Here is a 15762-nt window from a genome sequence, read left to right on the forward strand (position 1 = left end):
TCACGATTGTTGGGTGATCAGTTCTCATAGACTCCAATGTTTCCAGACATGATTTAGAATCAGTTATCATTAAAAAGGATTTCTGTGGAACAGTCTCAATGAACTTCAGTGCTAGTAATAAAGCATTTGCCTACACAGTTGACTTGTTGAAAAGGCTGCTGCCTCTTGATTTCCGGATTTGGATCCATCTGTATATATTGGGATATGTTGTGGGAACACTGCTCTTATATGCAGGAATTGTTGGTAAAATTCATTCGGATGAGTTTTTATTTTTGGTTTCTCGTTAAATCCAGATGGATTTTGGGCTTTTTGAGATCCCATTGTGGGATTTTGCAAAAATGTGTCTGCTCCAGAATGTTTAGATCCACTTTCAGATTCTCCAGATGGGTTTTTACACGTAGGCCAAATGGACAAATATGACTTGATTTTCTTTCATATAGTATTGAATGTTGAGTTGAGAAAACTACTGGATAGGCTGGATTATCTTTATTTGTTTTCAGTTTGATTGCATATTGTAGGGTCAGCTTTAGGCATCTGATTTCCATGGAAGGTTCATTGGCTTCCACAAAATAAACTTTGAATTGGTGATTTTCTGTATGCGCCTAAGGCCAGTTGAATACCTTGGTGGTGAACAGTATCTAGAAGTCGAATATATGATCTTCTGGCTGATCCATAAATTATGCTACCATAGTCCAGCTTTGAGCGAATCAAGGTTCTGTACAGCTTCATAAGAGTTGAACTGTCTGCTCCACATTTGGTTTTGGTTAAAACCTTTAAAACGTTTATAGCTTTAAAACATTTATTTTTCAATAATTTAATATGAGGGATAAAAGACAGCTTGCTATTAAAGTTGATACCAAAGAAACTGTTCTCTTTAACGACTCCATCCATAAACAGCTCTGGTTCATTGTGCAACGAATGGAGCTGACAGAAATGCATACAGACATTTTGGTTTGTAAGAATTTGAAACCATTCTGAGTTGACCAGACGTGCATTTAGTTTATCTTCAGTTGGATGTTTCGCTCGATAGTATGCATGTACTTGCTTCTGTAGCAAATGCAGACATCGTCTACATATAAACTACAATGAATAACAGAACCAATGAGCTGAGCAACAAGGTGATCTAGGTCCGTGTATGTCAAGTTTGAGTTTGGAGGAATGTAGATAGAATCAGCTGTGCTGGTTTTCTGCAGAGTCAGTTATACTGCTGTCATCTGTAGGTTGCTTTTAATATTTAGATGACTGTGGATCACATAATTTCTTATTAAAATGGCTGTGCCACCAGAAGCCTGCTTGTCACTGGGACCGAATGTATTCAAAATGTTTACATTTTTAAAGAGAGATTACAGTCTGATGGTAAATGTGTTTCCTGAAGACATGTGGCTATAGGATTGGTGATTGCAATTAAACATTGTAGTTCCGTAAATTTAGCCCCAATACCACGACAGTTCCATTGGATGATAACATTCTCCATTACCTGTTAGGAAGAATAGGGACAGATGATCTGATTTTGATTTTGTAAGGCGGGTGCCAGTGAGTCTGGGATACTCCTCAAGAAAACAAAAGGCTCTCATGAGAATTAACATCTGAACTCTCTAACAGCAACATCCGAGATGCAACAAACTGTGCAGCTAACACCTCCCTTCTAAAGTCTCTTCATCTCACTCCTCCTCACTTAAAGCTCACTAAAAACCTATGCAATGTGAAGTGTGTACAAAAAAGTAACTATAACATGTTTGGTATCATTTAAAGTGTCTCAGTGTGCCTGGTAAACTGGTTTCATCCTCCCAGCCATAATGAAAAGCAAAAAGAAGTAATAAAATATGAGAACTGTGGTGTGCCCCTTAAAGGTGTGCCCTCCCCCAGATCCTCCATACCTCCTGTATGTAAATCTACAGGAACCCCCTCAACAGGGGACCAAAATCTAATTATAATGACAGACACCACCATTTGGTAAGCATATTGAATTATCTGGGTATTTAAGGAGATGTGACACATTGTTCATGGTTCTCTGTAGTCAGTCGATCCCACACAGTTTACTGTGTGTAATTTATATCAGGTGATTGCAATTCAAATTTCTTATGTTTTGATAAAATGTCTAACTTTGACTTATCACGGTCTAATTGGAATTGATGAATTGATTATGTTACCTGGTCAATAAATTGTCAAAATTTGATTTTATTCTGACTGACTCTGACATTGTGTTTCCCAAACAGATTGAACGATTCGTATGTTACCGCAAGTCTGCATCAGATTAGTGACGACTAATATTTGGCATCGATTCAAGTGTACTTGGTTTGCAAAGACAAAAAGGGAATTTCCGTTGGTCAAGCAGCGTTTGCTGTTCTAAATCTAAATTCGGGTGTGTCTTACTTCTGTTTTAATTTGATGTTTCTCCAGATATGTGTATGTGGGAAACCACGCATGGCCAATCCAAAGCTATTACAAGAGAAGTTATGTTGGTCAACTTACATCTGTAATAGTGGCCCGCCGTGACCTCTACTGAAGAAAACGTTAAGTTACATTCAAGTGTATGCAATTCCATGGGGCTATACTGAAGTATCTTTGATTGTGTGAACTTGAACATGACCAATCTCAGGTATATAGCAATTACCTCTGTTTGATGATCCAATACTCACCGCTTGTGATCGTGAGACCCGCGGTGTAGAGAAAAACACACGAGGACCTCAAAGCGACATAGTTCTTAATCTAAATGGGTAAAATATAATTAAAGAAGTTAAAAGAATAATCAAACATTCGCTCACTTTTAATGATGCTCAGATATCATTAAAAACCTTTTTCATTTATGGAGTCAGATGAAATGACGAGGTAATACATAAGAGAAAATGTATTTCATTTAATCTTGTTGTGTTGCGTAACAACAAAAACAATAACGCACAGAGACCTTCACCCATATTATTGGAGACTGCCATTGGACCGATAAACAGGCTTACAGACTTCTACTATGATATTCCCCCTCTATCATTTCCAAATCTCTAGTTTGCCTGGTCTTTGAAGTTTCATCCCAGAGTGCTTTTGATTGTGGAGAGCTTGCCATTCTTTTGATTTTCTTTGCTTTTTGGTTCTCTATTATTGAGCTCTGATCGGAATGTATGTCATTTAGAAGAGTTTCGCACTGAGTTCCTGTAATATCTGTCTGGCAATCTATTGTTCTCACAGCTTTTTTTGCAGCAGAGTTGAAGGTTTTATTCAGAGTAATCACAGGGACAGCACAGCAGCCACCATTTTGTTTGCTTCAAGATAACTGATGCATCTGATCTTCTGTATTTTTTTTTCTTTGATGCACATTGGACACTGTTTTGATGCAGCTGAGTGGTCACTTGAGCAGTTACAACATTTAGGTGGATTTTCACAACCGTTTATGTCGTGGCCCTCCTCCCCACAGTTGCAACAGGTATGTTTGTTGTTGCAGCCATTAGATCCGTTCCCATACCTTTTACAGTTGAAACACCGCAGAGGGTTGGGTACAAATAGGTCCACCGGAACACTTGGGTATCAATTTCAAATTTTTTCTGGAAATAGTGGTTTATTAAAAGTGAGTATGTACGTACTAGTTTTGATTGTTCGCTCTTCTATTTTGATTATTATTCTTTTAACATTTGTTACTCCTCGAGTCTTGAGTTCATGTGTTATTTCTTCTTCATCCACGTTGTCCAGCTCTCTAGTGCGGATTACTCCTTTATTATAAATCAGAGTTGGACGAGGGAAGGTCTTTATCTGTACTCCAGCTAATGTGCTGGCATGTAGTAAGTTTTCAGCATTGGCCTTTTTACTGCACTCCACTACTGCAAAGAGGGCTCTAGGTCTACAGCTTTTTGGATGATAGAGGAAAAGCACATTGAATGTGCTGTGTTGAGTGCTGCTCTGTACTTCTGCTGATATTCTGTAAGAGAAAATGAATGAACAGTGGAGCCCGTTTTTTTTTTTTACAGAGTTGTTACAAGACGATGACCCACTCTCTTCATTGCACGCTGTTCAGGAGCAAACCAAGGCGATGAGCAAGAACAAGGCACCAGCTGTGTCTTGATGGGGGTGTAGATAGAAGAATCATAATTAGAGAGGGTGTTTGAAGGACAGGACAGTTTCATAGAGTCAGAAAGTAAGGGTGCACAGAAAGAGGTGGAGAATGATGAGGGGTTGACTGCTTTTAGGTTGAGATAAGTACCACAGATTTCTTATATGACTTACAGAGGAACATTTTATGAAAATTCTATAAGATTATGATCCGAGAATGCCAATTTGTGTACCAGTTGTAGAAACATTACTAAGACCTGATGTGCAAACATGACCATGGGTAGAAAAATTCACATGCTGTGTTAAATTTAAGCATTTAAGAACATTCATGAGTTCAGTTGTATTTGAACAGTCAGTATCAACATGGATATTGAAATCACCAAGCAGTCTAACATGGGGAGACATAGTACAGGCAAGAGTGAGTATTTCACTACGTTCAGAGGAAAAAGTGAGGTCAGTACTTTTGAGGTCAGTAAATCAATAACACAATGAGGAGTTTCACCAACAATCTTGAGAGCCAGATATTCAAAAGACGTGACATTATGAAATTCATTCAAAACCGCTCTAATGCCATCTTGACAAACAACAGCTATTCCGCCCCCTTTTCTGTGAGTTTGGGGTTTAGACAAATATTTGTATCCATGTAGAGTAAGCAAATTTAGTTGTACAAAGTCATTAGGTGTTTGCCAGGTTTCAGTTAGCAGTAGAATGTCCAGTTTTTTATCAGTGATGAGTTCATTGAGAATTTACGCATTGTCCGTTATAGAGAGACAGTTCAATAGTACCAAATCCTGACAAACAAATCTGAAGTGTTTTAATGTGGAGTAGTGATCATCTTTAGTTAAATGCCTCAGTGAAAGTGAGTTTCAGCATCTTGCCGATGCAACATCAGATTTACAGCACTGTCATTTTGTCCAGATAGATATAATTGCTGCGGGAGATGAGTGATAGACAGACTGGAAATTCTGTGGCGAGTGATGGATGTACTGCGGCCGCCGGAGTATTCCGAGTTCACAACAGAGTTCATATGTCTCAGAGTCTAAACGCAGATGGCAGTTTAAGACTCTTAAGTCGTGATGTCAGTAGATGGATTTCCATGGCATGAATGCCAAGGACGAGAGCAAGGAAGATAAAAGTGCTTTAATAGATGAAATCCAAGACATATAGAGCTATAGAGCAAGAACAGTCATGAGATGCCAGCTACAGCAGCCACAATCAACAATATCACGTTAGCCAGAACCCTGCCTAGTCTACATCTAACAGTTGATCGAGAGGAAGACTACCCTACCTGTCAAAGAACTGTCGACACAGGTGATAAAGAGAGTGGAGACTCACTCAATGCCCATGCAGAGAGAAGTGAATGTCAGATATAAGTGAGAGCTTGTGACATACCTGTGAAATGGAGTGTGAGCTATCCAGTCTCCAAGGGCAGGTGAATGCTGTTATTCTCTGGTGAGCAGAAACAAATTGAGGCATAGAATCCAATTCCAAACGTGTTATTGATCCAGATGCCAACAGGTTTTAACTTTATACACTGACTAATAAATGAAAACAAACACGTGAGGGAAAAATAAATAAATAAATAAATAAATAAATATATATATATATATATATATATATATATATATATAATAGTCCGAATGTTAAGCGTAGCCAAAAGTGCACAGCGTTCTCACACCGGAAGTTGCCATAATTGTACAAAATCTGTACATAATTCCAAACTTTTGGCTGCCAGTGTAGATGCACCATTAGACATGAAACTGATTACGGTACTGCTCAGCTACACAACCAATGTGTTTAGAGTTAAACATCAGTGAATTACAGAAGCAGTGTTGCGCAAGCCAGCGGTAGGTCAACTCAAGTCAACTGATAACAGCATAACAAGGACAAACACAAGTTTACTTGATTTAAGTCAATAAATTCCCATCCAAAAACAACAAAGGAAGAGGAAATCAAATCTGTGTGTAAAATTGTGTCAGAGAATAAAGGCTGGTTTTGTTTATCTCCCAGTAATTATAAACCATAGAGCAGTAAAAATGACAGTAAGTGTAAGGGGGTGAAAGGTAATCTGTTGCAAGCTTACAGGCAGAGACATGCGATCCACAAACACGCAGCACAAAACAGCAGGAAATTGAGCCGAGCTAATAGCTCAAGGGAGAAGGTCAGACTTTTTTTAAGGCATGTCCCTGTGATGTGTACCAACTTGACTTATTTCTGCTTGAATTTCTCCTCCAGCACATTTTTGTATGTGACATTCCATTCAAGTGATCTCGACATACCCTACATCATAGTATTACACATAATTCTGCAATAAGGTGTATATAGTTATGTTTACCAATAGTGTAGTTAAATAGTTTGTTTCATCAGCATAGCTTGCTGACAGTATCCGTCTGTCTGTCTATATATCCATCTATCTACAGTATCTAATCTCTCGGTTAATCAATCTTTTTTACAGCCTACATAATGTATAACACTTTACGTTTAAAATAACTAATAAAACAAACAAAAACAGCCTACCTTGTATTACAAAAACATATTTTTGTTCAAGCAATTATTTTTTTTATGTAATCTTATGTAACGCAATAATAAAATATCAGTTTTTCTATCTGTAGATAATCAGTTTGACTCGCCCGACAGACTCGTGGTTGGAGCACGTGGATTTCCGCACATTGTTCAGTTGTCTGTCAGATGAGGAGGTGATCCAGGTGTTTGCTGCTACAGTGCTAGAGCGACGGATCATTTTCATCGCTGAAGAGCTTGGGTAATAACATATTTACCTGCACATTCATCAGTGTTACCTGCACCACTATTGTTGTATTCATGGCAAAAGAACTTGTATTCTTTTCAGGTTGTCATCTTGAAGTCTGAGTTGAATGTGATGAGTTAATTAGACTGGGTACAGGGAAATAATACAGAGACAATAAATAGACAACATGTATTTCTATTGTTTTCTTCACTGGCTGCATACAAAAAAAAAAAACATACAGTGAGACCAGTGTGGTACAATTCACAGACATATGACTTATGATCTGTTTCTTTTAATGAATGTCCAATTTAATCAATTAATAAATAAACCTCACAACTACTGTAAAAAAAATAAAATAATTATATATATATATATATATATATATATATATATATATATTTTATTTTTATTTTTTATGTATTTGTATGTATGATCTGATGATTATAACACTGGCTAGGATCCAATTCTTTATGTATTTATCTCCTATATTAATGACCGCCCCATCGCCTAAAATACAAAGTCTAGGCAAAATTACATTTGAGTGCCTAGTACGTCACAAATAAAACTGAACCATGAACCAAAATTCTTGGACCTTAACACACACCAATAAACATGGGTTGTGTCCCCATCTTCTGATTGGCATCACCAGCAGGTGGGTGTGTCTTTAAGATCAAGCCTATATAATCTAGAGGGGGTCCAATAGAATCGATGTAAAATCTTAAATTGCATAAGGCGCACCCTTGCATCTCTAGATGTAGACTTTTTTTTGAACATTTTTATTGATTCATAGACTTATCACAAAGAAAAAACCACAACATATATATAATTAATCACATTTAACATTAACCCTCTGGGGTCTGAGGGTGTTTTGGGCCCTGGAGAAGTTTTGACATGCCTTGACATTTGTGCTTTTTTCAGTTGCTTAAAAACATATTAATGGCTAAAGTCTGATAACAATGTATTCAGCACAAACTGGGCTACAATAATATGTGAGCAACATGTATGTACAGGTTTGTATTTTTGAGAAAATAACATTTATGCATGGTTTTTGAAAAAATGAAAATTTTAAGTCACTGAAATAAGGCCATATAACACATACTAAACATTTGTCCACAAGACTTTTGAGAACTGGATCTTGTAGCCTTGAGTTTTTGCTACAAAATTATGTGAAAATCATCCTGATCACTCATTCATACAAAACAATATAGTCATTTAACTTTTGTGTGGCAATATGCGTGGAGGCGTGAACTATCATGAATATTGATGAGATTCACACCTGAGGACACAAAGACCACTCCTCTGGGCCTATCAATGAGGAATGTGACAGAGAGAGAATTAATGTGAGGAGATTTAATGATCAAATCAAGTTTTAAGTTAAAAGAAGTAATCTGACTATATATTTTCTTTACATAAAGACTTTACTTAATTTTAGACCTACACTACCATTAAAAGAAGTCTCTTCTGCTCACCAAGACTGCATTTATTTTATCCAAAATACATATGATAATATGCTGATTTTCTAATATGGGCATATTTAAAGTGCATTTTAACCTGAACACATATTTGCAAGCACAAGCTTTGTTGATGATAACGAGGCAGCATAAACACATTAAAATATAATCTAACATTCATATTATTTTTATATCATATTACATATCATATTTATATCATACAGCATACAATGTAAATAACAACATTTACATGTAACTAAAACTTGCCTATTAGGACATGTCAATACATTGAATGTCAAATGTCAAACTTTGAATCCTGTCTGGAAACAGTCCCACTAGTAAAATATGTACGTTTATATAAAATAGCATGTCAGCTAATGAAAACTAAATGACTTACTCGTTTGAAATTGTATCCTCTGCTGGATCAAGACACTTTTCAAAATACAAATGTCCACCTCTTCGTCTGAGAAAAATGTTAACTCTTCCTTAATAGCCAAGAGTTTGATCGCCTGTGTATCAACAAAAGATCGCCTCAACAAAAGTTGAGTTGTGTTGTGTTTACATCAAATCTCGCAGTCGGGGGCGTGTAGTTTTCCCTTGATCGCCTCAGCACATTAGCGTATGAATGGCGTGCTCTGCTGGTGGGTGGGATCACATTAGAGATAATGAAGCTGTGCCAGGAAAACCGTACATCGCTTTGTTTCATACAGATTACATTGCAGGAGAATATTTGTTTTAAATTTGAATTGTTTTATTTAAAAGTAGACATTTTAAGCTTTCTTTAGACATATGTTTCATGTTTGTGTGAGAAGAATTCGCGGAGTTTAAGTTAATTTTAGTGACGTGTTTCTGAAATATGATCGTGAACACAGAGACTGCTGAAAGCTCACCCTTTTTATTTTATTTATTTAAAAAAAAACACAAGGTTTTGATGTTAATATGAGTGTACACAAAAAAAGAAGACCCTCTATAGTTTATAATCATGTATTGATTGTATTTATATGACGATAAATGACGGAGTATTGCCGACCCCAGAGGGTTAAACCCCACAGTTACCCCTCCCCCTTTAGAATATAGTTACCCCTCCCCATATAGAACTGAGATCTGGGAATCCCAAAAGAACCTCCTGTTCGCTACAAAACCAGGGAGGGGCTCTCTCAGTTGGAAGTGACCAATGAGCCAAATGTCTGAGACCGAATGCATAATAGTAAAAACTAGGGCTGTCAATCGATTACATTTTTTAATCAAATTAATGACATGGTGTCCCGATTAATTAATCACATATACAAATATTTGCTGAGAAAGCCCCTCATATAACAATAATTCAATATATAATGATGAAATAATTATACATAGTTTTCTTTAAATATAAAAAAATGATACATATATACACATTTATATATATATATGGTGCGTCGCACCATAAACATAAAATGTTTAGGTCACTGTTTCAAGTTAAATATAGTTTAATACTCAATCTTTAAACACATCTTGAGATCCCTTAGTTCGCATTTGCGCTCCTTCAAGTGTTTTGAACGCAAGAACGTAATGCACGTTTGTGTTGTTCTGCCTACTGAAGTGCTTTCTTCACTGTATAAACTGCATGTTGCTCATACAGCTGAAATTTCACTTACTGCCCTCTGGAGTAAAGAGGTGGTACTACAAGCTTGCATTTCTCAGGAATCTTTCTTATTATGGTCCAGGGGCATTGCGATTTAATTGCGTACATTTTTGAACGCATTATTTTTTGTAAAATTAAATAGCACTGAATTAACGCGTTAAATTGACAGCCCTAGTGAATAAAAATCTTGGGTAGGCCCAGCCCCACCTTTGTCAATCGGCCTATGTAATTTACTAGAGTGTAATCAGGGAGGCTTACCATTCCAAACGAAGGACTTCGCTATGCTATCAAATTGCTTTAAATAAGAGAGGTGGAAATCTACAGGAATAGCAGGTAGTTGAATTTTGGAATACAATTAATTTTAATAACATTAACCTTCCCAATCATAGATAAATGTAATGACGTCCACATTGCTCAAATCTTTTTATTAAAGGGTCAAAATTAACTCAAACTAAAAATCACACAAATTTGCTGGGGCAGTTTCTCCTATATTAAAGCTCCAGTAATGATATAAATGATTTCGGAGGAATACAGAATAAATAAAATAATAACTATTTATTTGCCAGATAGGATTAAAAACGTAAGTTACAAAAATCAATCAGAGCCAAATTCAGAATAGATCAGAATAAAGAAACATTCCTAAAAATAAAACACAAGTCAAGGTAACATACCTGGCAATTGAACAACTACATGCAATGGCAAAACATGGGAGATCTGGTTACAGACTTCCCTGATTCCTTTGTCATCTTTACTTAACTACAAAGCAATTCTATTGTTCTTATAGATGTGTGTGTTTGATGTTATCCAGGATTTGGTTTATATTTTAGGGAGCTGTAAGTAGAGCTTTGAAGCTTGTGATTGATTAAGTCGTTTGATGTTTACAAAGAATGCACCTAATCTGCACACAGCATCTGGTCCCTCTGAGATATTTTTGGAGGGACATGTCATTAATAAAATGCAGTATTTTACGAAGTTCTAAAATCTTACCTGTGGTTTGACTTTGCTGAAGTGGAATGAGACTGTTTCGCCAGTTGCATTGAGACTTCTTGAATGATATCAAACATGCATGATCCAAAAACCTTTTACATTACAGAACAGGATAAGTTATTACTTAGTTTTAGGTGACTCTAGAATGACCTGAAGTGATGTATGGGAGAGAGGGGAGCAGATGTGGGTGAGATTGCATTTTACGGTCCTTGCTGTGTAGGGTGCATTTATTTATGTGGAGATGTTCTTCTGTGTGAGAGCTTTTATAACTTGGTTCTCGCAGAGTTGCACAGCCCTACACTGGAAATAAATACCCAAATACTTAATGCCCTGTTTGGGCCACTAGAAGGCGCCCAGCTGAAAAGCTGTTACAGGGCAGTATGCTGTCAGTGCCAAAGCTTCGGATTTAGACTAATTAACTCTGTATCCTGAGAAAAGGAATTAATAATTCTGTGGAGGCAAGGCATAGATCTAGTAGGGTCGGAGATGAATAATAAAATATCATCTGCGTAAAGCAAAAACTTATGCACCACACCTCCCGCCATCACCCCTGGAAAATCATTCTCCTTTCTTATCGCTGCTACTAATGGTTCCAGGGCAAGACTGAACAATAATGGGGAAAGAGGGCAACACTGCCAGGTATCCATATCCAGAGTAAAATAATCTGAAATGGATCCATTTGTTTGTACCGCCGCTACCGGGTGTCTATAAAGTATCCAATAAAAGTATTCCCGAACCCGTACATTTCCAAAATCTTAAAAAGATAATCCCCTTCTACTATATCAAATGCCTTTTCGGCATCAAGTGAGATGGCAGTGACCGGAGTCTGATCATTCTCCACTGACCCCATGATATTGATGAGACGCCTAATGTTATAAGAAGAGATATGGCCCTGAATAAACCCACATGATCTATATGTATAAGAGATGTCATAACTTAATCAGTTAGCCCAAATTTTTGACAAGATTTTAACATCTAGCTGGATCACTGAAATTGTACGGTAACTCTTACACTCACTTGGATCTTTGTCCTTTTTAAGAATCAGACTGATCCGGACTTGTGTCAGCTTTCCATTCTTTAATGAGTCCGTATAAACTTATAACAAAAGTGGAGCCAGTTCTGTGGCAAAGCCATCTAGCCCCAGAGCCGTGCCTGTAGGCAAGGCCTTAATTACCTTGCCAAGCTCTTCCAAGGTTGTCTCAGAATACTGTAAAATATTATAAATTATTGGCAGGTGTAAGATATCAACTATTATAAAAGAAAAAAGGAATACAATAATAAAAATTTTATTGCAACGATTCGGGTCAACCTTCATCGGGCATTTAAAAATGCAAAATGCAGTTCTAATGAATTTAAAATACATCATAAACAATCAAAGCAGAGACATTGTACGCATCAGGACGCTGTTTAAATGTGATGTGGCCACATGCTTTTTTGACTTCCTCTGTAAATGTTTTGTGATCCAATCACAAAACGTTTTGCACCCCGTTTACAACTATATATAGTGCTGAACATTTGCGATCAATTCATCCGAAGTGTCTTATACCAGCTGTAAACATGGTCTAATATGACTGCAGCTGGAGTTAACGAATGCTATATAACGGTTTCCGGCAGAAGTCGCACCCACATTAGTTTCCCCAGTAGAACCCCCTAGGAAAATGGTGGATAGGATGTTTCTGTAACCAAGCAATGTAGCAATTTGGTGCATTAATATAGAATGTACAACAATTCACAGGTGTGTATTTACGTATAGGAATTTTACAATGGCTTCAAACATGGCTCATCCAAATGGAATTTAGAGTCAGAAGTATCTATTTTGTAATAGTATTTTTCAAAAGTGAAATGATGGAACCTCAAAGACATGTCTAGATTACATGTACTTTATAACAATGATCAAACCAATCTCTCTCTCTCTCTCTAGTACATTGTCACAGGTGATCCATGCAGTGGCAGTTCTCCTCTATCCATTCATCTGGCAGCACACTCTCATCTCCATCGTACCAGAGATCCTAATTGACGTCGTCATGGCACCCACACCATACCTGCTGGGTGTCCAGAAACGGCTTGCTGAACAGGCCACTGACCAGACAGATGTGAGTGCCTTATGACACTCTTAAAGGCATAGTTTACCCAAAAAAATAATTATTCTGTCATCATTTACTCACCCTCATGTTGTTGCAAACCCATTTGACTTTCTTTATTTTGTGGAATGCAAAAGGAGATATTAGGCAGAATGTTAGCCTCAGTTACCGTTCACTTTCATTATCTTTTTTCCACACAATGAATCAGAATAGTGACTGTCCTTACCATTCTGCACAAAATCTCCTTTTGTTTTCCACAAAAGAAAGTCTTATGGGTTTGGAACATGAAGGCGAGTAAAGGATGAAAGAACTTAACATTTTGAGTGAATTAAACGTTTAAAACATTACAAGCTCTCTACACTTCAATCTATGTAAACTAACATTTAAATATCTCTGCTCAACCAGCTGCTTGTTGTTGACTTGTCAGAAGGCAGAAAGGAGACATTTATCAAGCGTGTAAGTTTGAGCGTCCATGTTTATTTCATAGAGAATGTTCATTTTGAAATGTGTTGTCATAGAAAGGGATTGATGTGCAGAATGTACTATAGTTAAAATATTTCTTCAAACAGATGGGAGATGAGGACACGATACTACCTCACAAACTCAAAGATGAAATCAAGCAGGCCCTCGGTGCCAAAAATAAGAAATCAAGTAAGCAACGTTTCTGTTGCATAAAGCCAAGTTCACACTGTATGAAGATTTATTTTGTCCTAGGTCAAAATCATTGATTGCTTATATAATTTCTCATCACTTCAGGTCTTGAGGAGTTGAACCGGGTCGTCCCAGAAGCATTTTTGCCATTCTTTATTAAGACGGTCGGCCACTTTTCTAAGTACATGGTACGGAATGGCCAAGATAAACAATGCGTGTTCCAGCGAAAAAGATTCTGTAAAGCTATAGAATCAAAGAGCACACAGCGGTTTGTTAAGAAATTTGTACAGACGCAGATGTTTGACCTCTTTATTCAGGAGGTTGAACAGAGACCCGCATCTCAGGACGGCACAGGTAAGAAACACCCTCATTCACTTACTGTTAAGACCAGGAGCCTTATTTATAAAGATGTGCTAATTCTAAATGTACAATTATTTCCTAAATGGATATATTTTAAAATAATTTGCTCTGATATATACAGTGCTTCACATTTTGGCAAATGCACAATGTCATCCAGGTATACCTTGCGTGAATAAAACTTGCATAGTTCAGTATACGTACTGCAGAAAAAGTATAGGTAGTATGTTTTCCAAATATAGCTAGAGAATATGCCTAAAATTATTTTTTTTTTTGTCTGTATGCACTGACAAAATGTTCCTAAATCCATTCCACTTTAATAATCACAAATAATCTCAAAATCATGTGCATGGACTCCACCTACAGGAAAGAATGCAATATAAATTGCATATGAGAACTAAGTTATTCATTCATAATTAATGTTCATAATGTGCTGTTATAGCAAGGTGCTCTTAAAAGTTAGTGCACTCATGGGGTCCGTACTATTACTATTCTGCTCTTATTCAACTCAATATCTTAACCAGTGATATCATTTCAAAAGCTATTTAGAAACAATATTCATGTATTTACCACAATTATATGCACACCAGTTTCCTATTAAGAAAGCATTTATTCCGAAAAAGAGAATGCTTGAGCTTAGGAATATTCCATTAGCTCTATTTTCCAAACCAACAAAGGGACCGTTCACACAGGATGTGTTTGTTATATGTGCTAGATGGACATATTTGACCGTTGTCAAGCTTTTTAAACATGCCCCTCATACGTGTACATTCTCTCTTCACAATTCATTGTGCTACATTTAAGTACTCATTCTCAATTCATTCTCTTACACATAAATGCATGCATGATTACACTTGCCATACAGAAGAACATTTTAATGTAAATTTTGCCTTTATAAATGCCAGTTTGTTAGTGTAGTAGGTTTTATTTATAAATGAGGTCCTATCATTTATTCAAAGTTATATTAAGAATTTAAAACTGAATTTAAATTTGAAATCAGCGAACTACAAAAACAAAAAGAATCCTTCTTGCTTTCAGAATACTGTGATACACTTAATGTTTTGCACTGCAGAACTGTATTTTGCCTCTTGCTTGACAAGATGATTGTCTCAAAGTTCCTTATCTGTTCTTTTCCAGGGTTTTTTGAGAGAAAGATTGCTGAATACCAAAAAAAGTTTAGAGAGAAGGCAAAGAAACACTAGTGGCAATGCTCACCAACGAGACTGATTGTAAATCTTTTGTGAAATAAATCCAATTGTAGGAAAATTATTTCAAGGAATGTAGATATTACATTTAATTTCATTACATTTCATTTTTTATTTATGATTTTCATCTGTTAGGTTCAACAGACTTTAACTGCTGTTTGTCATTTGTGTGTGGGTCTTGTTGGGTGTCTGGGTATTTGTAATGTGATAAGCTGCTGTATTTAATGTATGTAAGGGCTTTGATTTTGACCATACGGGTTCATTGTTGCAGAAGCTGAGCCAGTGAAAAATGCAGAATTTAAATAAAAGAAAAGTGTGTAAGTATGTATTTTTAAATGAAAACAATACAAATTCAGTTTAATTTAAAACTAAACAAAAGATACATTTCATCTCTCCAATTTTTTTTAATGCCTGTAAGAAGCACTAAAAGATGTCAAAATATGTATTAAATTGTTAATTAAAAAGGTATTAAAAGGTACAGTTAAATTGGAAAAAGACTTGCATAATTGTACATTTGCAATTTAACTGTTTATAAAATATGTAAAATATTTGTACAATTCAAGACTCAAGTACTCTGTTTTTGTGTGTGTGGCTTGTAGTCCATGTCTGTTAGCTTTGAGGCCATCAA

At 36.4% G+C, this 15762-nt stretch overlaps 1 protein-coding gene across 5 annotated transcripts in view; it reads left to right on the forward strand.

Moving 5' to 3' along the window:
• LOC127630538 (DENN domain-containing protein 2D-like) overlaps window positions 1–15672 on the forward strand; it is a 32450-nt gene extending 16778 nt beyond the window's left edge. For 3 of the 5 annotated variants that reach the window (XM_052108178.1, XM_052108177.1, XM_052108180.1), the window contains exons 11-16: window positions 6648–6796; window positions 12762–12933; window positions 13327–13377; window positions 13491–13572; window positions 13678–13926; window positions 15067–15668. In XM_052108178.1, coding sequence (XP_051964138.1) covers window positions 6648–6796; window positions 12762–12933; window positions 13327–13377; window positions 13491–13572; window positions 13678–13926; window positions 15067–15131 — 768 coding nt within the window. In that variant the 3' untranslated portion in view covers window positions 15132–15668. Of the gene's footprint in view, window positions 1–6647; window positions 6797–12761; window positions 12934–13326; window positions 13378–13490; window positions 13573–13677; window positions 13927–15066 lie in introns of all 5 variants that reach the window. The other 2 variants (XM_052108181.1, XM_052108182.1) reach the window with 2 other exon arrangements.
• The last annotated feature ends 90 nt before the right edge of the window (window positions 15673–15762 follow it).

This window comes from Xyrauchen texanus, chromosome 37 (genome assembly GCF_025860055.1).
Source record: "Xyrauchen texanus isolate HMW12.3.18 chromosome 37, RBS_HiC_50CHRs, whole genome shotgun sequence".
NCBI classification, from domain to species: domain Eukaryota; kingdom Metazoa; phylum Chordata; class Actinopteri; order Cypriniformes; family Catostomidae; genus Xyrauchen; species Xyrauchen texanus.